Source organism: Gracilinanus agilis, chromosome 3 (assembly GCF_016433145.1).
Source record: "Gracilinanus agilis isolate LMUSP501 chromosome 3, AgileGrace, whole genome shotgun sequence".
Lineage (NCBI taxonomy): Eukaryota > Metazoa > Chordata > Mammalia > Didelphimorphia > Didelphidae > Gracilinanus > Gracilinanus agilis.
Window position 1 is genome coordinate 276,772,641 of NC_058132.1, and position 27,914 is coordinate 276,800,554.

At 34.1% G+C, this 27,914-nt stretch overlaps 1 protein-coding gene and 1 long non-coding RNA gene across 2 annotated transcripts in view; one reads left to right on the forward strand and one right to left on the reverse strand.

Moving 5' to 3' along the window:
- ARL5A (ADP ribosylation factor like GTPase 5A) lies at positions 1-27,888 on the forward strand. The gene is made up of 6 exons (XM_044669877.1): positions 1-77; positions 7,515-7,575; positions 8,109-8,256; positions 10,576-10,659; positions 20,388-20,539; positions 25,720-27,888. Exons 1-6 carry the CDS (start codon positions 32-34, stop codon positions 25,766-25,768), a joined length of 540 nt encoding a protein of 179 aa, XP_044525812.1. The 5' UTR covers positions 1-31; the 3' UTR covers positions 25,769-27,888.
- LOC123242261 overlaps positions 1-27,914 on the reverse strand; it is a 58,693-nt gene that overhangs the window by 6,555 nt on the left and 24,224 nt on the right. Inside the window, exon 4 of the long non-coding RNA XR_006505811.1 lies at positions 6,882-6,984. This is a non-coding gene — a long non-coding RNA (uncharacterized LOC123242261). The remainder of the gene's footprint in view (positions 1-6,881; positions 6,985-27,914) is intronic.

Genomic DNA, 27,914 nt, shown 5'->3' on the forward strand with positions numbered 1-27,914 from the left:
GGTGGCCGGGGCGGGGGCTGCTGCTTTGAGGATGGGAATCCTCTTCACCAGGATATGGAGACTGTTCAATCACCAGGGTGAGAGACGAGGGAGGGAGGGAGGGAAAAGGAGGGAGGCCTGAGCTGGGGGGAGACAGGAGCGCCTAAGGGGAGGCAAAAGGGACATTTCTAGCCGTGGCACCCGCGCGTGCTCCTTGGGGGTAGGGGAAGATGGGGCTCCCGGAGAGCCGCAGAAGGAGGCGCGCCAGGAATCCCCTCCTCCCCTCGGATCGGGCGCCCCCTGATCCAGCACCCTCTTCCCACGGACAAGTCGGGAGATGCTTCCTTGCACACCTCCTCTCTCTCCTTCACTCTTCCTGATACCCCTACTCTTGGGCTTTTATGTGTCCTTTTTCTGGGAATGTAGTAGGAAGTGGAGGAGAAGAATAGAATATCTCGTCTGCACCCCCACCCCACCCCGCGATTGTATACAGGGCTTCCACCTGTTTAGCCAGGCTGGCGACCCTCACCTCCTTCCAACTTTTCTAATTGGAGTCTGGGGAGGATGGGGGGATGTTCTATAAGTTAGTCCTCTTTAGCCCAGTAGAAACGTGAACCCCAGTGAGATTCTAGCAAGATTTTCATAGTCTGCAAAACTTAAGGGATCCTGGGCTTAGCAGTTATAATTGAGATAAATTCCAGGTCTGTAGCTCTCCTCTTTTCCTTGACTGGAAAATAAGCAGATTGGGCAAGATAACCACTAAAAGCCTCCTTCCGACTTTTAACCTTTGCTTCTCTTCCAACTTGGAATGCCCTTAATTCCTGGGGTTCTTTCCTCGGTCCTTTGGCGTAGTCTTTGGGTATTAAATGTTTTGTGGTTAAAGCTGTTTGACACTTTAGGTTGTTTGGTTTTTGCTATTCTGATCTCTTAAGTATTATGGAATGTTTGCCTGAAGGTACTTTTAAGGCATTTAAATATAATTTTCAATTAGTGCTGTGCGTAATTAATATTTTGATATCAGCAACAGCTGTATGTAATATAAAAATGTCTGTGATTTTTCTTGATGATGGAGTTAGAGGTACCTGTTGCCCACATTCATAATAGAAGGAAAATGCTAAATTTTGGAAAGCAGGGTTGGTATGGTGTCATGGACTCCTATGGACCTTTCTCAGAATAATGTTCTCCAGTGCATTAAATAAATTACATTGGATTACAAAGGAAACTAATCATGTTGAAAATGCAGTTATCAAAATGTTTTGGAAAACAAAAAAGTTCTTAACCCCAGGTTAAGTACCTTTGAGTTGGAGGTTAGCAAAAATAAAGGTGTGATTTTTTTTTTTCCTCAGTCAAGTTCACAGATTCCTTAAAATTCATCCAGACCCCCACCCCATGCATAAGAACCCCTGATTTAGTTTTTAAAAAATAGTTTATCCTTTTTCTAAACTGGTTTTGGAACTGATTGTGGTTATAAAAGCTTGTTACCAGTCAAGTGTTTCCATAATTAATGATACTTCATATAAGTTTTGTATAAATCTGTGTTCTTTGAAACAGATGAATATGTATTCTTCAAGAATTATTGTGAAATATGAATACTGACCTTTAAAAAAGGGAAATGATTAGCACCTTAATGAAAAGAAGACAAAAATCCTCATAATGGGATTTTCCCAACACCTTTTCTGTTTTTTAAGCCTAGTTTCCTGACTCATCACTTATGCTATCAATAATTTATAATCTGTTCTTTGTGTATGCTGCTCATGTTGTTGTCATATATCAAAGTTCTTAGGGTCACATTTGAATGTGAAGTGGTTTCTGTCACTAAGTCACGACCCCACCTTTATGTTTCAACTCCCTAAAGAGTGAGATGATTGGTAGAGAGTAGGATTACAATTTTTAATGGTTGTCCATTCTTTATTTAATTTAAGAAAACAAAAATACTCATTCAAGGAACTACTCTAGACAGCACATATAATAATACTAGTTGGAAGTAGAGTATATTAAAATTACATTCCCTTTCTACATGTGTATTTGCTCTAAAATAGTGAAAAGTTGTCCATGATTCTTCATAACTAGCTGTATATACTGGGCAAGTTGTTTTACCTCTCTAGGCTTTAGTTTCATCATCTGTAAAATAAGTTTACTGTATTTAATGATCCTTTAGGTCGATTTGAGCTCTAAAATGTAACTCCTTGAGATTCAGTTGCATTATCTCTATGACATGCTATCTTACCCGGCTCTCTGGGCTAGATCAGATGATCTCTTCCACTGCCTTTTTTTAGGATGTATTGTCTTTTTAACATTTTATCTAAGTCAGTAGTTCATCTTTGCTGTGAATATTTGGAAACTTTGGCAGTTCAATGAACCCTGTACTCTTCAATTTTTCTACCTGTCTTATAAAAATTAGATTTGTTCTTTTAGCAGTAACCACTTATCAACAGTTAGTAAAGGTTTAAATGCTAAAGAATTTAATTCAGCAAGCATTTATAAGTACCTACTCTGTACAAGATACTGTTCCAGGCATTATACTGAAGAATACTAGCATATTTTGGTTTTGTTAAAGTTCCTATATTTCTCAACCTGGGACATTTTAATATAGTATTTATAATGTAAATCTATAATACTTTTGAGAAACATATGGTACAAGGGCCTATTGAAATGAGTTGTATATAATTAAAAGGCAGTGAATAATATATGCTGCTACATTATTTAGACTTTTTTTTTTAATGTGGTAAAGGTTACTTTTGAATATTATAGTGACCATTAAGGGTAAATTACTTTTGTGTCACCTTATTTTAATGTTAAGTGCATTGAAACTTTGCTAGTAAGCTCACTCACTAATAGGATGGATATCTGACAGTGATATTTATGTTTTTCTGGTTGCTCATCTTACTAGGGAATAAATGTATTCAAACTTATTTTTCATAGCAAGCTTTTGAAAGAACTTCAGAATTTATTGTATGGGTGATACTAAGCAATATTTTAAATTTTTATCTTCTTTTCATATAGCAGTTCTGCTTTATGGCTGATTATGTTGAAAGCTAATTGACTAAATAACAGCAATGGGATACCTTAGTTTATACTTTTAGGCGAAATAAGGCATCTACGAAATGTTGGTACAAAATAGTGACTGTGTTTAGAGAGATATTCCTTGATGAAATGCTAGTATTGTGTGTTTCATTTTGTTTACTATTTGTTAGGTATAGTGTTTGAGATTATTAAAACAGGGTTTCTGACTTCTAAGGAGCTTATGAGAGAGGGGGGATAATACAAAATGGATTATGAAAAATTCATAGAAAAGCACTTGGTGTAAATTTTTTGCCTGTCTTCTTTCTGAAGTGTGCCTAGTCTTTGTATGCTTTTAAAAAATTGATGTAGTCACTGGAGGTTTATGGTATAGGCTTTACTTCAGAAGACCCTTTTTGGCATAAATTAAAGCATCTTATTTGCGCTTGGGTAATAATCCTTGAGAAAGTATATGAAGGATGATCATGGATTAATGTCTACTTGAGGATGGCAAGTTATAAAATGTTATTGTAGCAAGGAAATTTTAGATAAAGGAAAGAGGTTGTTGATACTAAAATGAATTCTGAGAGAAAGTGTAGAATCTTTTTCTGATTTTCCTTTGTGAAACCTGATAGATCCTTAAAAAAAGTTGGATTCATCTATTTAGAATTGTGATATATCCCTCAATCTAGAAATATGGACTTGTGTCATCCTGCCAGGCATAACACTTGGTTAGTGGTTCTCAGTTATTTTCTATGTTTGCATATTTTTTAGTTTAGCTGAACTTCACATCTTAATGAAAGAATTTAGAAGTAAATGTAGTAAATAGTTTTTTGGTAGTATTATAATCTAGAAACCTAAAGGCCAGTTATGTCTTATGTGTGTGAAAAGCATTTCTAAGAGCTGAGAAGCTTATTCTCTATCTGCAAAACTACAGCACCTTTACTATAAATAGCATATTGTATTTTAAGTGTATTATTTATTATAGGCTTCAGTTTCATCTCTAAAATAAGGATACTGTACTTAATGATCCTTTAGGCCTCTGAGCTGTATATGAGTGTAGAAATATTTTCAAATTGTTTAGGGAAGCTAAATAACTTGCCTAAGATTTCAATTTGAAGTTCTCTGACTTTGGAGCCAGTCTTATTTCTACTTTACCACTGCCTTTTTGGTTCCTGATTATGTCATTTCTTTATTATCTATTCCTTCCAGCTTTGTGTCCTTTTCGGATTTGATTAGATTTCATCCAAGACATTGATAATATTGACTAGAACATGACAACAGACAGTTCCCTATAGCACTCCATTGGAGACCACTTTCTAGGTTAGCAATGATCACTACTCTTGAGGGCCCAGTTTCCTGCATTTTGATCCCAAGGATATTGCATTCAAGAATTTTGTCCAAATATTCATGTCATCCAATTTGATCTATCATTTGAAGAAACCTTTCCCTTTATGAAAGTTAGGACATTTTTTTTCCAGTTTTGTAGTTTTTATCTCCCATCATTTTGCAAAGTTTGAAGTCATATCTAATTTATCTGCTTCCATTAAAATCTGTACTTCCTTTTGTGTCTTCCATAATTGGCATCTAAGTGCCTGTATCAATGAATATTGTTACTATGAAGGTCTCATCTTGGCATGTCAGTCTCATGATATATGATTCTCTTTATTGGTATTAGTCTTCATGTATCACTTATAGCTGACTTAGCAAATGAATGTGGTTGGTTTTTTCTGCCCCACTATTTTCAGTTTTAACTACTCTTGATTATTATATTCACAAGCCTTAAATCATTCAGCAGACATCTCAGCACACTTCTTTTCTGTGCCTGGTGTTGTTCTAGGGACTATCTGAGATACAATGAAAACTCTCTATCCTAAAGGAGCTTACATTCTATCAGAAGAAATAACATGTATGCATGTGTACATATATATGTAAATACAAAATTTATACAAAATAAATACAAAGTAATTTCTTAGTGGTGGCTGGGAAGACACCTTATTAGCTGTGAGTGTTCAAGAAAGGCCTTCTATGTAGCATTCATGCTGAGTTTTGAAGGAATATTCAGATGTTTTCTTTACAACATTCATTAGATTGCCTTTATCCTTAGGCAAGAGCTAGTATCTATTCTTATACCTGAAGACTCTTCATGAAAATTCAGATTCTAGCATTACTTTCTAAGTATTTGAGCTTTAGAATCCAGAAACAGACTGAGCATTTGGGATAGGTAGTTTAGAAGCTAGTAATGAATGTACTTAATGGGCAACTTTTAAGGTGTAATGAAAAGAAAAACTAGGACATATACTTTGGGGCTCTTCGTAGTATTTCACATAAGAGTAAGCACATTTGTTGGGAAACTATATATAGCAGACCAGCAAGCCTGTTTTCAAATTCCTTCAGCACCTTGGGTTGTTTGTCTGCCCCTTCTTTGCCCTTTCTCTTATCCCCAAGTACCTTTTGTTAAGTCCTTTTTCTTTTCTCAGCATTCATACCAAATCTCTGGATTTTAATATCTGTGCCACTTTTGCTTTCATCTCCATTTCTTTGCATCCTACTTTAGTCAAGTCTTCCTTTTTTTCATAAGAAATATTTTTGTTAATGTTGTTAGAATTTCATTCTTGAAAATATCTTATCCCTCTTTGATTGACATCCTTTGAACAATTTCAGGCCATTCTTTCTTAAAACTTTTGAAATCTGCTCTCCCCAAAAGGCTGATATTTCACATTATTGAGTAAAACTTGTTAATTTTTAAGATACTCAGAAATTCAATCCACTGTCTTGGTTCCTTATCTGTGGAATATTCTATGAGCAAAAAGTATTCCAAGGCTGGAAAACCCAGGATGTATTTGTAAGGGTGGTGACTAATTAATATTGTTGGAGCAGACAATGAAGGAATGGAGTGGGAAATGAGGGTGGAAAGTTAAATTGGGACTAAATTGAGGGATGTCTTAGTTGTGATTTGAATTTCTCACCCACTTTCAGCTTTCTACATTCTCTTTTATTATTTTCTCATATTCATTTATTTGGTTATACAGATGGAACATGGTATAGAGCCAAGTGTTCCTTAAAGCAAATTTGATGAAGAGTTAAAGAAACTGGGAATAGGATAAGCTTTAAAAAAGATGGATGTAGTTAGGAGGTACTGTGATAGTCCTAAAAAAATAATACAGGGGATAGTCTACAAAATTGTATATTAATGTTATTATAGCTGGACAAACGTTAATATGGTCTAGAAGTGAAGTTCACATAGTTGGGTGTCTGTCATATACAAACTTTTATCAGGTGCTTAAATTACTGTTTCCCAGTCATCACTGTTGTCATCTACTAGTACTACTCTCCCTCCCCCTCATCACAATACACACGTGCACACTCTCTCTCTTTCTTTCTCTCTCTTTTCCTCTCCCTCCCTCTCTCCTTCTAGATAATTTCAAAACACCCAACTAATATTTTTTCTCTCCTTGCTCCTGCTTTTTATCTTTTCAGATTTCAACATCTGTTTTCAACATGATACCATTTCTACCTTCTTTTTCAATTCCACTGGCCTTCATTTTCATTCCATGTTAGCTTAGGAGGAGGCTAAGCATTTTTGGTAGAGATACTACCATTGTTCAACACATTTTTAAAATTCCTTCTTTGAATTTCCTTAACTCTACTATAAAAGTAACACAATGCATTCTATATCTATTAATGCAGCTAAAACCAAAATGGCTTATTGGGTGTGTTATACCCTTTACACTTATTGAACTTTAAGTCCACTTAGATGATACAAAGACATTACCCTTTGTGTACGGTAGTAGGGTTGTCCCAGTGTAGTCTAGTTATACAAGAGAGTGTTATTCCTTTGTAGAAGAAAAATAGCAGTTTCAGAGCAAGTGCCTGAGTTCAAATTTTAGACCTATACTTACTTTTTGTCTTCTTGGAAAAGCCACTGGGATTCAGTTTCTTCACTTGTAAAATGGTGGGTTGGACTAGATAGATAATTTTTAAAGCATCTTCCACCCTAAAGTCCTGTTGTAATAGGAAATAGGCATTAAAGGCAGATTTAGAGATTTAATCAGGCAGACTGGCAGGAGCTAAAATTCTAGGAGCAAATTCTAGGAGCAAAATTCTAGAACACAGCAAGAGACTGAACACAGAGGACTCTCTCTCTCTAAGGGTATTTAGTAAAGGCAGTTATGGAAAATATAGTAGATAATTGTTTATTATTTCTCCCCTTCTTTAAACCCAGTATTTAATTTACTCCATTTGCACTATGAACATCTTATGTCTCTAATAGAAATGGAATTTGATGACTGGACTAAGGATGAAACATTTAATTTCAGTAAAAAATTTATTATATACCTACCTTGTCAGTAGGGTCTTATAAATGAACTTGTTCTAACTTGATGATTTTCTTCTTTGAGTCAGCATTGATTGTGATATAAGACACCTGAATTCTTAACTGTGTAAATGGAAAGCTTCAAGTAAAATATGAATTTTTTTGTTGTTATTTTTGGATCCTTTATCCATCTACTTTACTAGTATTATCTTTATTTCAGAACACAAAGTTATCATTGTTGGTCTGGATAATGCAGGGAAAACCACCATTCTTTACCAATTGTAAGTATTCATTAATTTTTTTTAAAAGAAAATTTAGTTGTGACTGATTGTGTTCTGTATCTGAGTGTTTGCTAATTAGGGAAAGCAAAAACAAAATTACATATAAAATTTAAGTTGTTCTATAAAGAGGTTGACTGAATTCTGGTTCTAAATAAAAACTCAAGTTCAGATTTCAATTTGTAGCTTTGCCATTAATTTATATCTATAAATTTATAAAGGCCACCCCTTTTTTCTATATGTCATGTTACCTATGAAAAATAAGTAAATTACACAGTTCTCTGATATGAGATCACAGGATTCCTACTTACCTACCAGGAGTTTTCTAAAGTTCTCTAGAAACAACTCTTTTCATTTCTAGAAACAGCTTCTTTCCTCTTATACTCTTTAACATACTTTATAGTTGGTAGGTTTGGAGATGTAAAACAGAAATTCATAGAATTTACAGATTTTATTGCTTAGTAGAAAAATTGAGAGAACTAGCCAGCAGTACTTTCTAATTATGATATGATGGATTGATTTTTTCCCCCCCACAGTTCTATGAATGAAGTTGTACATACATCCCCTACTATAGGAAGTAATGTTGAAGAAATAGTAGTTAATAATACACGTTTCCTAATGTGGGATATTGGCGGCCAAGAATCTCTTCGTTCTTCATGGAACACTTACTATACTAACACTGAGGTAATGCTTCACTATATGTTAAAACTTCTTTTAATCAGATGATTGTGTAGATAGAACAGTATGATTAATTATCTGAAATTTAACAGGAAAACCTTTTTTTTAGATTTCACTCTCCATTAAGAATTTATGTAAAATTAATTCATTTCCTGCTTTAGTAAATATGGTATCATGAACTTAATTTTAATTGAATCTTTGATTTGGAATTTCAGGATGTTCATTTTCAGCATTAATTCTCATTGTAGAAATCAAAGTTTAGGAGTTTGGCTTCAATGGATGGGTACCTAAAAAGTTACTGCTTTGTGTAAATTTCTTATGTTCAGCTTGTTATCTTGTCATTTGCCTCTTTTCCCTTGATGTATATATAATGCAATAACTTTCTGATTTTGGGGGGTGGGGGGGAGTTGAACATAGGTAAATACTATGCATATATATTTAAAATTTTAAAAAATTACTATTTATTTAGCTAATATTGTAGTTGACTGTTTTCAATAGAGTGAAATATTTTTATTTGTCATGCAGAAAAAGCCCTGGCCCAAGATTATTGATCTGCAATTCATCTATGTGTCCCTGGCCAAGTCACTTGAGCCTCTTTATTTATAAAATTAAGTTAATAACAGTCAGACTAAATAGGCTAATTATGCCAAATACTTTGTAGTCAAAAGGGGCTATATGTCTTGATAAGATGGTAGTATTATGAAGCTTTGGGATGTAGTGAATAGAATGGTATTGGACTTTAAGTCAGGAAGACTTGGGTTTGAATCCTGACTCTGGCCTAAGTAAATTACTTAATTTCCTCAATTTCTTCATTTATAAAATGGGGGTAGTAATATCACTGACCTTCACAGGATTGTTGTGAGCTACAAATGAGATGGCATATGTAAAGTGTTTTTCAAACTTTAAAGTACTTTACAAATGTCAGTTATGATGGTAGTGATGATTCTGCCTTCTGAAAAAATTTTTCAGAGTATTGGCCTATGAGAATACTGTGTCATAAAACTCCAAGATGAATTGAGAAAATAACATTCTTTTGAATACTCACAATTTTGAGTTAATGAACCATAAACCTACAAACACTAGAAAACTATGAAAATAACAACTGCTTGTTATCTTATATTTCCTTATGCTACCCCCTTCTTTTTTGCCTCAAATTTGATCATATTTTTAGAGCAAAGGAAAGGCACTCCATTTAGAGCACCCTTTTCTAATATTGTAGATAGCTATTCACATGCCATGACTGAAGTTGATGCTTTGGTTAAAGTATAATGGGAAGGAAGATTCTTTCAGGAATAAAACCTATGAAGCAAGAGAATAAAAGAGGTAGAGTACTAAAGCTTTTCTTCCTATTTTATTAGTATAGGATAGCTTTGTATCTGTTTTTCTAGGGCCAGAACTAAACAAAAATAAACCAAAAAAATCTAAAAATAATAAATGCTAATTTAGTCAGTTTGAGTAAACATAATGTTTGCTGTACTCCCATGAACCAAATTAGTTAAATCAGGAACAATCAAATTTCTTTTTGTTTTCTAGTGCTCGTAAAACTCAGAAGTTATAGTATGATTCCTGCCAGGCCTTTTCCCACATCTAGTCACACCTCTTATATTTCCTTTCAAGAAGTGTCATATTGGGGGGCAACTGGGTAGCTCAGTGGATTGAGAGTCAGGCCTAGAGATGGGAGGTCCTAGGTTCAAAGCCAGCCTCAGACACTTCCAGCTGTGTGACCCTGGGCAAGTCACTTGACCCCCATTGCCCACCCTTACCACTCTTCCACCTATGAGCCAATACACAGAAGTTAAGGGTTTAAAAAAAAAAAAAAGAAAAGAAGTGTCATATTGGGAAATATCAAAAGTGCCAAATAAGGAGACAGTACGTGTTTTTGTGCACACACAGAGTGATTGTTTAACAGTCACTGACTGTATCAGTAGATAGTAGAGATGTGGTTTGTTCATGTCACACTCTTTGCCCCTTTGGGTTTTTTTTTCAGTCCAGATCTGGGATTTCATTGATGTAGAGAATTTCTGGACTCTACAAAAGCAGCCTGACACTACTATAGTGCTTTACTGCAAATTATATAATGTTTTAAGGTTTGCAGGGTTCTTTAGATAGTTATCCATTTGATCCTTATCTGTAAGGTAGTTGCTGAGAGAGAGAGAGAGAGAGATCATGACTTGCTATACTATGTTCTGAGCATCTGAAGCAGGATTGAAATTCAGTTCCTACTCTCTTGCAAGTTCAATACCCTAACTACACTATAGTACATTTTATAAGTTTTAAGGAATTCATTATGTGATTACTAATGATTTTGTTTTATAATTATTTTAGTTTGTCATAGTTGTTGTGGACAGTACAGACCGAGAGAGGATTTCTGTAACTAGAGAAGAACTCTATAAAATGTTAGCACATGAAGTAAGTAGTATTTCTTTTAAAATATTTTTGTACTTTGTTGCTTGGTGTTTGTTCCTTCCACTTTTCTTTGTTGATGTTGTAATCTCTTTTGAATGTAGTTAAGAAATAAAACTCCCTCTTAACATACTGGCCAGCCATGCTGTTTCCCAAGTGGATGTGAAATTGTGACAAACAACAGAAAAAAATGTGGAAGAGTGGTGATGTTCTGTTGTAATAAGCCCAAGTATTTGCTGTGTCTGATTTAGTTATAGCAGAGAAAAATAAGAGTTTGGGAGATAGGTGGTGGTTGTCATCTCAGTCATATCTGATTCTTTGTAACCCCATTTAGAGTTTTCTTAGAGAAGATACTGAAGTGGTATCCCATTTTCTTCTCCAGCTCATCTTGCAGATGAAGAAACTGAGGCAAACAGGGTTAAGTAACTTGCTCAGAGTTACATAGTTAGGAAATGTCTGAGGCCAGATTTGAATTCATTTTCCCAACTCATGACTCCAGACCTGGTGCTCTATCAATTGGGCCACCTTGCTGCTTCCTTATTAAATTAAATTAAATATTTATTATATGCCACACACTATGGGAATACCAATAGAAAAGTGACACAGTTATGTTCTCCAAGAGTTCACATTCTGATTGGGGAAGACAACTCACATTGATTCATCAGTAAGGTGAATGTAAGCCTGATAGATGTTGGGATATATTGGCAGGGCCAATGTCAGAAGTCCAGAAGTCCTTGGGTTATACTGTTGGGAAAGGGAGAGATCCTGATAGGATTTTTGTTGGTAGGGTCAAGATGAGTCCAGTAGGGAAATATCCTGAAGTAGTCTCTGATCTTGAGGGCTGAGTGGTAAGTGATGTCATTGGGGGAAGGGATCTTAAATTTATCTGGTATTATTTGAAGGAACTGCAGTTGCTTGTGGCAGGCATGCCTTTTCCCCCTAAACATGACCCTGATTCTTCTAGCTCTGTAAGTATTCTTCGAGGAAATGTAATGAAGCCATGTATAAGACATTACAAGGCCTTCCCTTTGTATATTTACTTGCTTGATTTACAGTTTAGAAAATATTAGGTTAACAGTAGAGAGCTATATTTCTTGCAGCATTTTTATAGTATTGAAGCATTTCTTAATTTGACTCCAAAGAACTATTCTGTTATATTTGATGAAGAACTTTAAAATAAAAACCCAAATGTATTTAAGGAAATTTTTTCAAGAATATATTAACTGAAAAGTACACTCTGGTATAAAAATATAATATGTGTGAAGATACCAATCCAAAGTGAAAGTTCATTTTTTGTAACCCAAATCAATCCTTATTTAATGGTGATACAATTAATATTGTTTCAAAAAACAAGCCAGTTTGAATTATGTTGTAGTATTATGTTATAGAGGAGATAGCTAATAAAAGCATTTTATAATATAAAAGTGAATAAATCTATTAGATATGAACTAGTGATACAAAAGAAATTAAAATGGCAACTTTTCTGTAAAGAAATATGAGACCTTCAAAATGCAGATCTGCAAAAGGCTTTACTCCAATTAGATACAAAAATATTTTTTACTATTTTCATGCAGATTCATAGAATGAAGTACTTAAATGGCAACACATAGACATTGGAACTTTACAGTACAGGCCAAATCTTTGAAAGGAAATATATTTGAGATTGAAATTGGGATAATGATAAGGCAAGAATCAATATAATTTATCTACAAATTTTCCTGTTGTTATTGAAATAGTATCATTTCATGTTTTTCCCCCTGCTTAACTCATATTAAAAAGTAATGCACTAAAAAAGATATCTAAAATATTAGATTCTTCTTATTTATATATTATCCCACAGCTACACACACATACAGACACACACTCTCACATACACACATGCAGAGGGAGAGTAACCATGTCATAGTACAAACTATAAAATATTCTGTATAATTTTAGTAGCGTTCTGCTATCAATCACTGTCCTTTGGGAACAAAAAGTGATTTCTGTATTGCTTTCTTTGTTTGGATGTCAACAAAGAAATAGAGCCATTTCCCCAAAGGGACAAAAAAAAAAAGAAAGAATGAGGGCGGGGAAAAGGCAGAGAACAGGCATACCTCACAAATGAAGTAGTAGTGGAATGAAGAAAATAGTCTGAGACCAGAAGGAGCTGGGTTGAAGAGAGCATTAAAGGTCAGTGTGAGGAAAGAAGGGGACAAACATAGGGTGAGGGAGAGATCAAGAAACCAGAAAAGTGTTAGAAAAATAGAAGACAACAGGAGATAGGTCATTTCACACTTAGAAAAGTTCTTTATAGTCCCCAATTTTTAATTAGTGTTTGGTTATAATATAGAGCTATAAAAAATTTAAACTTGAAACATATTCTTTAAAGTTAAATTTCCACCCTAGGCCTTCTTCAGACTGGTTAATTCTCCAGGATCCAGGCCTTCATATTGGTCATTCCCTATGAATGGATTAAGCTTCCTCCTCAGCACAGTTCAGGTGTAACCTTTTTGTAGAAGGCCTTTCCTAAAACCTCTTCTTGGCTCCTCCCCAGTTTGTTATCATTATTTGAAATTTGTTTTTATCTTTCTTCATATTGTATTTTTGCAGTTAAATGTAGACTCTTCAAGGAGAATGGTTTTATTTTTGTATCTCTTGGGATTAGCATGATGCCTTACATATTGCATACATTTATAAAACTGGATGAATTGAAGTTACGATTATGTAAGATAATTTTGAGAGTTTAATGAACTTTATAAGAAATGCAAAGAAGCACTGAAGCATTAGCTTTTTAAAAAGTTCTTTACATATCACCTTTGTTGAAAACCTCTTAATAGTTTTAATATTCAAATTGAATTGGTTTTTAGAAGTTTGGTTATATAAATAAAACCATGGGAAATGTTTTTCTCTATGTAGGTTTTACTTACTGCATAATCTAGAGAAAATGTCGATGTGTGTTCTTTTCCCTGAGAAATGAAAATAGCTTTTATTTTATACATAGAACTTCCTTTAAAATATGTTCTTGTGATAAAATGTGATAGACTTTGCTAACAACAATACAATGATTCAGGACAATTCTAAGAATTATGAAAATTATTATGAAATTATCAATTTTCAAATTATTAAATTAAGAAAAAGAATGCTATCTACCTCCAGAGAGAGAACTGTTGGAGTAGAAATGCAGATGAAAACATATTATTTATCACTTGTTTATTTGGGCATGTGTTTTGGGGTTTTGGTTTTATAAAATTATTTGCATATAAAAATGAATAATATGTAAATATGTTTTGTGTGATAATATATGTTTAACCCAGTTTGAATTGTTTGTCAGCTCCAGGAAGGAGGAGGAAAGAAGGGAAGGAGACAATATGGATTATATAACTTTTGAAAACTTATATGGAAATTCATTATTAAAATAAAAAAATTGAGAAAAATAAAATAAAACATGTTCCTATCTTCATTTAAGAACTTTTTCTCTTCCCAATAGAAACTGTCTTTTTTCATTTTTAATTGTTTCTTTTGCTATTGGAAATTACTTATTTTTGAAAATTGATCAAACTTCTTAAAATAAAAATCATTACTTGAAACAAAGCGGTTTATTTTGAACAAGGCAAAATGAAAAACATTATTCTCCCTCTTTCTAAGATTATTTTGAAATGCCTAGAATTTGGAAAACCAAAAGTATATAAGTACTAAAGAAAAATTTTTTCTGCTGTATCACTTTTCTTTATTTAATTACTAATGTAATTCAGAATTAGGATAGTCCGTTATTATAGGAAAGCAACCAAATAGTGTATTTTCATAATGTTACATGGGAAACCTGACTATTGGTCTTTCTCTCTTGATTATTTAGCTGTTTATATTGTGAACAGGTTTCTGTAGCTTCCAAATTTGACTTGGTAAAATGGGATATTATTAATGAAATAAAAACCTCTATTCAAGTAAAAGAGTCAAGCCAAAAAGGCTGAGTGGAAAACAGGATTTCTTATTGCCCTCCACCTTGTGTTTAGATACTTTAACAAATCATAACTTTTATAGCAACTATCTAATATTGTCACTGTCAAATTTCCTAATATTCTCATTGGCAAATTTTCTTGATTTTTTAAAAGCTTATGAATGATTTTATTACACCTTTCATTTATGGTTGACATAGGTTCTTATGGTGTTCTTCATATGATAACTATTGTAAGAATTAAAATTCTGAGAGTGGCCTTAAATTAGTAGGGTTTATTAGAATCACTTGGCTAGGTAAAAGATGAGAAATAGGTCGAAAAATAAGAGTAAAACAGTATAATCTAACTACCACATGGGTACTCTCAGCCTGACATCCAGCAGCATCTTCCTTGGCCCGTCACCAGAGAATAGAGAGTGAATACTTTCCTCAATCATCTCTTTTATCCTCTCTCTCACTACTGGGTCAAATTCAGAGTCATGTACAGATCAGGTTCATAGGTCACAGTCCTGCGACCTTCATGTAAGTGAAGCAAACTCACATAGACTCAAGTGACCTAATTTACCCAGTGATTTCCCTCACACAGTCCTGGAGCTTCTTGGGTCAAATGGCTGGCAGGAGATGATGTCAAATGTGAGACCCTAGAAGAGTAAATTTCCTTCACACATTATGTTTACATCCTATAGATTGTGCTAAAGAAAACCTTCAGAAATTAATTATAAGATCCTGATGTTATTTTATTTTTTTAATTTATTTTATTTTTATTTAGAATACTTTTCCATGTTTACTTGATTTCTAATACCCATTCTCTCCTCCCCCCTCCCAAAGCCAACAAGCAGTTCCACTGGATTACACATGTATCATTGTTCAAAACATACCTCTATGTTTTTTGTATTTGCAGTAGAATGATCCTTTAACATCAAAACCCTAATTACATCCCTATCATACTACGTGATTGAGCATATATTTTTCTAATGCATTTCTGGTTCCACAGTTCTTTCTCTGGATGTGTGGATAGCGTTTATTTTCACAAGTTCCTCTGGATTGTCCTTGGTCATAGCATTGCTGCTGATTGTGCCATAATGTATCAGTCTCTGTGTACAATGTTCTCCTGGTTCTACTCCGTTTGTTCTACATCAAATACTGGAGGTCATTCCAGTTCACGTGGAATTCCTCCATTTCTTTATTTCTTTCCGCACAATAATATTCTATCACCAACATATACCACAATTTATTCAGCCATTCCTCAATTGATGGACATCCCCTCATTTTCCAATTTTTTTGCCACCAGAAAGAGTGCAGCTATGAATATTTTTGTATGCATATTTTTCCTTATTTCTTTGGAGTACAAACCCAGCAGTGGTATGGCTGGGTCAAAGGACAGACATTCATTTAAAACCCTTTGTGCATAGTTCCAAATTGCCCTCCAGAATGATTGGACCAATTCACAACTCCACCAGTAGTGTATTAGTGTCCTAATTTTGCTATATCCCCTCCAACATTTATCACTTTCCTTTGCTGTCCTATTGGCCAATTTGCTAGGTGTGAGGTGGTACCTCAGAATTGTTTTAATTTGCATTTCTCTAATCAGGATGGATTTAGAACACTTTTTCATGTGCTTATTGATAGTTTTGATTTCATCATGTGAAAATTGCCTATTCATGTCCCTTGACCATTTGTTGATTGGGGAATATCTTGATTTTTTGTGAATTTGACTTAGTTCCTTATGTATTTGGGAAATTAAACCTTTGTCAGAGAGTTTTGCTATAAAAATATTCTCCCAGTTTGTTGCTTTCCTTCTCATTTTAGTTGCATTTGTTTTGTTTGTACAAAATCTTTTTAATTTGTTATAATCAAAGTCATTAATTTTACATTTGGTAATATTCTCTATGTCTTGCTTGGTCTTAAATTCCTTCCCTCCCACAGATCTGACAAGTATACTAATCTATGTTCACCTAGTTTATTTATGATTTCATTCCCTATACTTAAGTCATTACCCATTTTGAGTTTATCTTGGAATAGGATATAGGATATTGATCTAAACATAATTTTTCCCTACTGTTTTCTAATTTTTCCAGCAGTTTTTGTCAAATATTGTTCTTGTCCCAAAAGCTGGGGTCTTTGGGTTTATTGAACAGTAGCTTGCTGAGGTCAGTTACCCCTTGTCTATTCCACTGATCCACCCTTCTGTCTATTAGCCAGTATCATATTGTTTTGATGACCACAGCTTTATAGTCCAGTGTAAGATCCGGTACTGCTAGTCCACATCCTTCATATTTTCTTCATTATTTCCCTTGATATTCTTGATCTTGTCCTTCCAAAATCCTGATATTATTGAATGAATATCATAATAGAATGTTTTTTAAATGTTTGCTATATGGTTATATAGAATGTCACTGTTAACCGAGTAACTTGCAGAATTTTATGATGGATTGATGAACATCCTTGCTCTAATATATTTTGCATTATTAATTGATGAATATTTGCTTCTGAAAATTATAATACAGCTATAGTTGAACAAAAAGAGGGTTTTATTCTTATTGATATAATTTTATGCTAAAATAACATGCTTATCACAGTTTGTGCTTTGTGATCATCCTTAAGTGTACTACAGTAATATTGCCTAAGTATGGCTGTTTTAAAATTATATTACGCAGGTATATTCATCTGTTGATTCAAAGAAGTAATTTTTTGTGTTTTTGAAAGCTTTTGATAAATGAAGTATTTTCTTCTTGCATTGTCACTGATTTCCTCAGTGACTGTACCATTGTTATGAGACTACTGTCCCAACAATGACACCAGAAAGAGATGTTGTGACAACCAGTAGGGCAAACTTGTTTTTCAGCACCCATAAAGCAGAATTTGTGGCCTGTGGTGATATAGGAAATCAGCTGTTCTTATATTTTTGTAGTTTTAGTGGCATTGAGCTAACAGGTTTGTTGCCAAAACAACATAGATTTATTACAAAAAGTGACAGATGACATGTAATATAAGAGCAGCTGGCATAGGTTTGTAAACCCTCATCATAGGTACTTAATTGGGAAAAGAAAAGTTTGTTTTCTTAACATGTTAGCCCTGGCACACTTAATTGTTATAGGAAAGAGTAGTGTGCTAGCAAAGTGTTGAAACTTGGCAGGTTGTAGTAATTAGATCCAGTGGAAAATAGTTCCATTTGGTGAATTAATGAGTCTTTGCTGATCCCATCCTTTTTTCCTCTTAGGATCAGAAAAAACTATAGGTGTATCCGACCTATCAAAAGAGTGTTATCTGCCTGATCACCTTATTAATAATGAATAGATAATATCTAGTTATTTTCTTAGCTATAACATGGAGTAGTAGTAGATAAAGACATGGCCTCAGAGTTAGGAAAAACTGGATGCCTCTGACATATATGGACTGTATGACCATGAGCAAGTTCCTTAACCTTTCAGTTCTCCACATGACTCTAATCAATAATCTAATCAAGTTTAATCAATACATTAGTAAAAAATTGTTCTCTATTTGATATTTTCAAATTTCCACCTGTGATAGTATATTGCAACCACTTACATCTCTCAAGCCTTTTTTACATGAATTCCCTTCAAGCCATACATCCCTTGTTCTATATACAATTGATTTTATAGATGAAGATCTTTTATCTCAATTTAATTTTACCTTGTTTCATTTTTCCCATTGTTTTGGTTTCTTGATCCTTTTGGCCCCTGACTATATAATCCAGAATATTAACAGTTCTTCTGAGCTTCATGTGTCAGTAAATTTGATAAGAAAACTATGTCCTTATTCATGTCAATTTAGATAGAAAAAGAAAAGTTAATAATAGAAGAATATAATATAAGAATGAACAAAAGAGCAAATAGTTAACTGCCAAGTAAAATAGTATGAACAGTATGCTAACTTCAGAGGAAGAATAGTTCTTTGAATTAGAATGGTATAAGGAGGCTTAATTTAGGAAAAAGATTTGAGCCAAGGCAAGAAGTCAATAGGATTTCTAGTTGGTGAAGAGGTATACCTAAGCCTGGGGAATTGATATATAGAAAAGCAAAGAAATTAAAGAATGTAAGTTGTCTGTGAACCATGAGGAAGCCAAGGGTTCTTGAAGGGAAATGTGGACAAATAAAGTGGAAAAGAGTTTGAGGCTAGATTATGGCGAAATCTACAGTGCTAAGCTTACAATACAGCTTTTACCTTTATCCTTTTGTCTATCCAGAGGCATTGATGCTTTTGGAGCAGAAAAATGATTAAGGAACATTAACTTGCCTGCTAATATAAAGTTGGGAGGGGTATTTGAGACTGAGATACTATTCATTCAACAAAAGATAATTGTTGAGTGCCATTATTGTATGAGTGGGTGTGGTTGTTTATATTTGAACTAAACATTAGATAAATGAAGTGTAAGTAGTCAATACATGAAATAGGATCTTGAATAATATCAATAGGGAAAAATGGATCTTGCTTTTACATAAAACTTTTTCCTATTTTCACAGTTTTCTCATATCTCTCCATTAAGGCTTCTGACTCCTCTTTAGTTCTGGCACTGCCTTCTAGCAAACCTTAAAGTGGGGGCCCTAGACTGTCATCCAAGGAACAGCCTAGCCATTCTTAAAGAGACTCATAATCAGAGTGGTTAGCTAGGAGGTGATGGATGAATTTTTTCAGCCTTAGCAGCTATGAATGACATCTCCTGAGGCTTGAATGGGTTGCTGTATGTATCAGTGGGAGGAGTGCTTTTACTAATAAAATCACAAAATTTTAAAGCATTAAATATTTCTCTTGGGGGCAGCTGGGTAGCTCAGTAGATTAAGAGCCAGGCCTAGAGACTTGAAGTCCTAGGTTCAAATCTGGCCTCAGACACTTCCTAGCTGTGTGATCCTGGGCAAGTCACTTGATCTTCATTGTCTAGCCCTTACCACTCTTCTGCCTTGGAACCAGTACATAGTATTGATTCTAAGATGGAAGGTAAGAGTTTTTATTCATATATATGTATATTTGCGTTGTATCATTGATTTTTGTAATGACCCTGTTAGGTGGCCAAGATTTGAAACTTACACACAGAACTTAAATGACTTGCCCATATCTACAAAATGAGTTCTAGTGACTGAACGAGGACTAGAGTTTAGGTTGTATTATTATCTTTTTCAATAGATCTTGATGTATAAATAACAAAATAAAATGAAAAACATGTTTGTAGATAGCATTACATATCATGAAATATTTGGGTACTTCTTTTTTCTGACATATATAATTTATCTGATAGCAAAGTAATAAGCTTTTGTAATATCCAGATTTCTTGTTTGGAGAATTGTAGGTGCAAAATTAACATGGAGAATTTAGGATCCAGTACCTAATTATTAGTGATAGAACTTTTATTCTACCATGTCATTAATTATACATTAAAAACAAAATAAAAAAAGACAAACAGGATATTAGGCTTGTTTAATTTAATAATAGATACTTGGGGAGTCATTAAATTCTAGATTAATGTCTTGTGTTTTACTTTCTGCTTCTGGAGCTCTATGAGGATTTTTTTTTATTATATCTCCAAATAGACCAGTTAGAAAGAAACCTTTTCTGATGTTTCCTCTTTTCTTTCTATCTCATACACTACAAAAACCAGTTTTTTAATCAAAAAAATTTAAACTTGTTTATTATTTTTTTGAAAATGTACATGTCAGGGTTCAGGTTGTTTTTTTTTTTTAATTACAATTTAGATGGTTATGTTGAAAAGTTCAGAAATCTTTAAAAATTTGAATGAAATTATTTGGGAACCTCAAAAGCAAGTCATTTTAATTTGCTCTCATAGGATCTAAGAAAAGCTGGATTGCTGATTTTTGCTAACAAACAAGATGTTAAAGAATGCATGACTGTAGCTGAAATTTCCCAGTTTTTGAAGCTCACTTCAATTAAAGATCACCAGTGGCATATCCAGGCGTGCTGTGCTCTCACTGGTGAGGGGTAAGGATGTTTTCTTTTGTATAATATCATATGCTTTTCATCTTCTTGACATTGAAATCAACATATATTTATTTTAGACTTGTAATGTGTTAACCATTGTGGAGGATAACGAGACAGTGAAATAAAAAATAGATCCTTTTCAAGAGCTATAGAACCATAAAATTTTAAAGGGACCTGAAAGTCATCTTATCTAAAGCCTTCATTTTATAGATGAGGAAACTGAGACTCACATAAATAAAAATTGGTATCTCCTGAGTAACAACTGGATGATCCATGATTCAAACCAAAATCTCCAGACTCAAATCCTATTTTCTTTCTCCTGAACTAGTTTAAATATGTAAAGTATAAATATTGTATAGTTTAGTATCAAATATTGTGGTTTAAACTAGGAGTCAAGTGAAGTTCAAGATAAGTAACGACTGAAGTATACAGTGTTAAAATTGTAAGAGAGAGGGAGTAACAGGAAGATGTGGAGAATGGTCCCTCTCAAAACTACTTCAAACAGAACTAGAAAATGCATCAGACCAAATTTTGATCAGGAGATCCAAGGAAAAGTCATAGTCATTTTCTAGCCAAGGGCAACATAGGGAGACATAGTGGTTTATAGATTTTCACGACAGAATTTGTCCAGGAGCAAGTCATATGGAGCATCCCAGTGCCCTGGACCAATGCTTAAAGCCAAAACAAGATCGCAGATCCTTATCAGAATCTGATCTTTTGCAGAATGTGGGAACAGGTGCCAACTGACAACTTTGTCACTTTCTATCCAGGTATGAGGGTTGAATCCAGCAGCAATCATTAGCCTCCTGAGATCCAAACCCAAATCTGGAATGTACAGAGATCAGAATAGAGGCAGTGATCTGATTGTGCTAGATAGACCACTTTAGGAGAAACGGAAGCTTGGACATCCCCATTCTGTCCCATATATTCTGGAATAACACAACCCTCAATACCCTAAGAAAACCACAACTAGCCTACCCCAGATCTTCCCCCAGAAATGCAGCATAGCCCAGCCCTAATGTCAACTCTGAAATCAGGAAGTAGGTGGGAAGAACAAGCAGAGAAAAAAAAAAGAACCCCAACATGAAAATCTATTTTAGTGGCAGAAAAGACCACTTTTGTGCTCTTGTACCAAAAGGTACAAACTCAGAAGAGGATGGCACTGAAACATTTACAAGCAAAGCCACAGAGAATAAAACAACCTTAACTAGAATTCCTGGAAGCAGAGTTGTTTTTTTTAAGAGTTAAAATGTTTTTATAAATGAAATGTAAAAACTGAAGGAAAATTAGGAAAGAAATAAGATCTATGGAAGAAAGAATTGAAAAGCTAATTGGCATCTTGGCATAAGAGGAACAAAAACTGGTCTAAACAATGAACTTTGAAGACTAGAGTGGAACATAGAATAGCCAAACCTGAAGAGGTCACAAGAAATAATAAAACTAAGTTAAAATACTGAAAAAAATAGAAGAAAGTAAGGTATCTTATAGCAAAAACAATTAACCTAGAAAACATATAAAGGAAAATAAATTTATTTGACTATCAGAATGTCATGACCAAAAAACCAGAGGCTGGACATCATATTTCAAAAATTCTCAAAAAAGTAGCTAAAGAGTGTTTCATAGAATCAGAGGGCCAAGCAGGAATAGAAAGATTTACCAGTTACCTCCTTACTTTGCAGTGCCTAGCACAGTGCCTAGCACATAGTGCTTAATAAGAGTTTTTTTTTTTTTTTTTGCTTTTTTCCTGAACAAAACCCCAAAATGAAAACTCAGAAACATTATAACCAAAATCCAAGGCTTCCATGTTAAGGAACAACTACTCTAAGCATCCAGAAAGAAAGAATTCAAGTACTGAGGAACCATAGTTAGAATTTAGCAGCCACCATTTAAAAAGAAATGGACAACTTTGAATATGATATTCCAAAAGGCAAAAGATATGGGCTTACACCCTAAAATAATATGCCCAGCAAAACTCCATATGATCCCTTACAAAATGTATTTGTAAGAGAAATACTGAACTTCTATGCATCCCTAATGAAAAGACTAGATCTATTTAGAAACTTTGACTTTCAAATATAAGAATTAAACAAAAAAGTAAACAACAATAAACAAGAATAAAGGACTAAACAAGGATAAATGGCTTACATTCTAATGGAGAGATGATTCATGTGTCCCTCGTAAATCCTATTATCATCAGGAATCATGAAGAAAATTAATTAGAAGGCTGGGGAATGGTTCTGTTATGTTTTGATGACTTTAAAAGAAGAATTAAGAGGGAGAAGAGGAATTCACTGAGAGTGGAAGATTACCAAAAATTGTCTCACGTAATTGAGGTACACAAGCAGGCAGTAGTCTATATAAACAAGAGGAGATGGGGTGGAGGGAGCAGTTGACTCATATGAATTGATTAAAATGGGGATGAATGCACTTCATTTGGGTACAGAAACATATTTCACTTAACAGGGATATATAAGAGAAAGTGGAGGGGAAGGGGAATTTAGAAAGAGGGTAGATTAAGGAATGGATTGATCCTAAGGAAAAAAATCTCTTTGGATTTTTTTCAATAGCTAATTTTGATATAAATATGAGAGAATACTATTGTAATGGAGGAAATGATAAAGGGGATGGTTTCAGAAAAACTTGAATGAACTGATGCAGAGTGAAGTCAACAGAATCAGAACAATTTATGGAGTGACCACAATATTATAAAGACAAACAACTTTGGAAAACTTAGTTCAGTGGGCAGGGAAGTTTTTGGCATGTATGACAAGAATGTTCTTTTAGGAAGATTAATTGTGTTATATACTGATCTATAGAATGAATTGTAGTGGGGAGATACAGGAGTGGAGATGGTTATGATCCGAGAAGAGGACCTAGTCTGAGACTGGTCACAATGGGAATAGGAAAGAAGGAAAGACTTAAGGAGTTTTCAGAAGGAAGAAATAACTACTAGTTTGTGATTGGATGTAGAGAATAAAGGAGCAGAATAAGGCAAAGCCAATTCTATAGTTGCAAGCCAAGCAGACTAGAAGACTATAGTACTTTAGACAGAAATATGGGACTTTTTTAATGGAATCTTTTTTTTTTTTTAAGATTTAAATATTTTTTTTTTTTTTTAGAAAAATTTTCCATGGTTACATGATTCTTGTTTTTACTTTCCCCTTCACCCCCCACACCCATATCCAACACACATTTCCACTGGTTTTAACATGTGTGATCAATCAAGACTTATTTACATATTATTGATAGTTGCATTGGTATAGATCATTTCGAGTCTACATCCCCAATCATTTCCACATCAACCCATATGTTCAAGTGGTTGTTTTTCTTCTGTGTTTTGTTGTGAGGAAGATTAATTTAGTATTAGTGTTGGACCTAGCAGGAAGGGCTGGAGGATTCCAAGATGGAATGAAGGAGCAGGAAGTGGGGCTTGGACTCTTAAGAGAGACTCCATTAGTGGTTGGGGACATAACTGTTGCTAACCTAGGAGATCTCAGAGTTAGGGAAAAACTGCATCCAGATTCCCTGGGATCCTGAAAGGTGGAGGCTTTCAGCAGTGGACAACAGACCTGCAGAGCAGCACCAAGTGGGGAAGTGGTTTGTGATCTGGTGGACAGCATTTCAAACTCACTCTCCCTACCTGGGTACCTTGGATCATCTGTCCTGGTGGACTTGGCTCTTAGCATCCTGTGACCATCCTTGGATTTACCGTGAGACCCCAATTGCAAGCCATCGTCAGACTCTTTAGCTGAGCTAACCAAATCTGGCTGGAACCAGGTTTGGAGGAGCTTTCCCTGTGACTTTAGTACTGCTTCCTTTGGGCCCTGCCTGGCTTAGGTCAATAGAATAGTGTAGTCAAGTCCTTCCCTTGCCCCTGTGGTTTGCCCTTAGGTTGTAAGTATAGAATCCCTTATTCCCATCCTTCATTATTATTTCCCTCAATTAAACTGTTATAAACGTTTACCTTTTGCCTGCTGGTTCCATAGACCTTAACCTAGGAGGGCTGAGTGACTGATGAGCCTAACTGCCATTCCTGTGACAGTTAACAGCTTGGCAGTAAACTCTGGTCTCCCTATCCTGGTTGGTCCTGCCTCTCCTTCAACCCAGTGTGAACCCACAAACCATTTAGTTTACATTTTAATAATAATAGTTAACATCCCTGGTGCCCCACCAGTACAGTTTCCACTCCTGTAGTTTTTCCTCTGAATGTGGGCAGCGTTCTTTTCCATAAACCCCTCAGAATTGTCCTGGGTCATTGCATTGCTGCTAGTACAGAAGTCCATTAATGTTCGATTTTTACCACAGTATATCAGTCTCTGTGTACAATGTTCTTCTGGCTCTGTTCCTTTCATTCTTCATCAATTCTTGGAGGTCATTCCAGTTCACATGGAATTCCTCCAGTTTATTATTCCTTTGAGCACAATAGTATTCCAGCACTAGCATATACCACAATTCAGCCATTCCTCAATTGAAGGGCATATCCTCGTTTTCCAGTTTTTTGTCACCACAAAAAGTGCAGCTATAAAATTTTTGTACAAGTCTGTTTATCTATGATCTCTTTGGGGTACAAACCCAGCAATGGTATGCCTATATCGAAAGGCAGGCAATCTTTTAGAGCTCTTTGGGCATATTTCCAAATTGCCATCCAGAATGGTTGAATCAGTTCACAACTCCACCAGCAATGCATTAATGTCCCAATTTTGCCACATCTGAAATCTTTTTTTAAGAAGATGAGTTCATTCTTAAACATGCTGAGTTTCAAAGCACATTAGTACCTCCAAATATAGGAAAGATTTGGAAATAAGAGGCTTAGTTCAGGTATGGCAGAAAGTCCTGTCTGAAGGTATAGATTGGGTTTAGGTATACCAACGTGTGTGTATGTGTATTTATATTCATATTCATATTTATATTTATATTTAGAGAGAAAGTAGATAAAACAGGATAGGAAATTATATCAGACAAGCCTTAGCCTTGAAGAAGCTTCTTGAGGTGAACAAGACTAACAAAAAATTAGTAAGTAGCAGAGAAAGGTTTTGAATCCAACGCCTCTAGCTAAAATCCAGTGCTCTCTCCTACTGTGTCTTTTATAAAGTTTCATATAAATGTTTGGTATAAATACTGTTTATATATATCCTTTTAAAATGTGAAATTTTTACAAGATAATTTTATTTTATTTCTAGATTGTGCCAAGGACTTGAATGGATGATGTCACGACTTAAGATTAGATGATCTCTACTGACCTCTATTTGTAGACTTTGCATAAATGAAGTGCTGGACTATAATTAACCTGAAAGCTGCAAAAATTAATGGGTTAGATATATTTATAATAAACTGACAAATTTTTTCTATAAGAAACAAATTAAGACCACTTCTTTGAAAAGAAAGATGGAGTCTCACGTTCCAGTTTGCTTTCACATTAGTTTCTTCTGAAGTTAGGTCTTAAAGCTGTGATTGACATTTCTGTCATGATGAATCCTCTCAGGACATTGTGTAGTCTGTGGTAAGTATAAAGGGAGAGGAAAGCATTTTTAACTACAAGAGCTTTATTATCAGTATAAACCTCCCTAAGATGAATGTTGTCTTTTTGTTTGATTAAGTCAAAAATTATCAGCGGCATAAGTATTCAATTTCCACTATTTTTAAATGTATTGTTAATATGAGAAAGATGTTTTGCATCAGTTTGTATATGTATTGTGTGTATACCTCAAATTTAGGTTAATGGCTTTGATTTCTATACTAAAGAAAGGTGAATAATATATCTAACCTAAGTGAATAACATGCTTACTTATGCCTAGAATGAAACCAGTACGTAGATATTGACATGCCACTTATACTTTGTCCTTTATGTTCTCTGTTTTGTATTAACATACCCAGAAAAATTTTGCACTGCTTCTTTAAAAAAAAAAGAAAAATGGAAAGTTTCTAAATTTTGAGAATGGGGACAGGGGTCAAACTTAATCACTCACACACACACACACAATATGGTACACTGGAGTGGAATTCTTATGCAGTAGTTGATTTAGTATTATGAACTGCCACTAATTTATTTCCAGAATGTTCTTTTTTTTTTAAAGGACTAATACTGTCTTATTTAAGTAATCTTGTATTTGAAATTATGAGAATACAATTTAAGAAGTAAATTTCCAAAGTCAATTATGAAAAAAAACATCTAAATGTGTCTTCAAATGGTGTAACCCTTCAAAGATTCTGAAGTATTGGTTTTAGTTAGAATCATTGTATATACGTCGAATTATAATTTTTGATGAATTTGACGTCTTCATGAAAAATGCATACTGTTCTGGTCACTGAAATGTGGAGGTTTTGTCATTGGTTCGTAATGGTCGGCTATGGAAGGCAAGAAGTTTTTTTTTTTTACTTTTTGAGTTTTAAAACATATCAGAGTATTTTGAGAACATTTAAAATTATAGCTAAGTGACTTCTTCCCATTTATATTGCTTAATCACTAGGAACTAGAAAAAGCAAACATTTCTAAATGTTTATTATTTCCAAATGATTCTGCATGGTAGGTGACTTAAAGTATTCTATATTAAACTTTATTGACATTTACAGTACTGTTACTCATAGTGCTATAAATGTTGAAATGATACCTTTAAAAATTTGTTAAAATCAAAATATAAGCCTCTGATATAACCATGAACAGTCTTTATATCAATACTGTTACCTTTAAAAAATTCTTGTGTATTATATTGGCTTAACTTAAAAAACCCAACTATTTCAAAATAGTATAATTCAAAGTATACAAGAAATAACAGTAAAGCTTAATGTGAGCCTTTTCAAAATTAATAAATTTATAGGGAGAAATAGCTGCATATGTCATAAATAATAATAATATAGTTTTAAAAATCATTACTACCAAAATATGTAATAAAAATAAAAAAATTTTAACTAAGTCGGAAGCATGTGGTTTGGATAGATTAAGGGCCTTGTGTTTTATGTTTTTATAGCCAATATACATTTTCAAGTTTAAAATGAAAGCATGAAAATTCTAATTATGTAAAGGTCAGTATGCTTTTGCAAAATGAATCATCAAACTAGATCCTTATTGATCCAAGTTTTATGAATTTTCAACCTCTAGGTATTCTCAAACTTTTTTCCCAAGCCCTTAAGTAAAAGAAGTTTTAGTAAAATGTAGAGGATATTTTAGACCCCAGAAATGGTAATTATAATTAGAAGTTGAGACTTTCTTAAAGTGGGGGCACATTAAGCATCTCTCCAGTTTTTACTTTGACGTAGGTCCCTTTAATGGCTGCCTCCAAGTCATGTTGATGCCAGTATGCTCTCTTTCTAATGTTTTATTTTCCAAAATTATTGTATATTGTTAAATACAATTTAAATAAAAGTATATTTTAAATAT

Excerpts from the sequence above, each read along its gene's own strand:
- ARL5A (XM_044669877.1), top strand. The coding sequence starts at position 32 with ATGGGAATCCTCTTCACCAGGATATGGAGACTGTTCAATCACCAGG. Across the intron at positions 8,257-10,575 it reads CTTACTATACTAACACTGAG|TTTGTCATAGTTGTTGTGGA; the intron begins GTAATGCTTCAC and ends TAATTATTTTAG. Across the intron at positions 10,660-20,387 it reads ATAAAATGTTAGCACATGAA|GATCTAAGAAAAGCTGGATT; the intron begins GTAAGTAGTATT and ends TTGCTCTCATAG.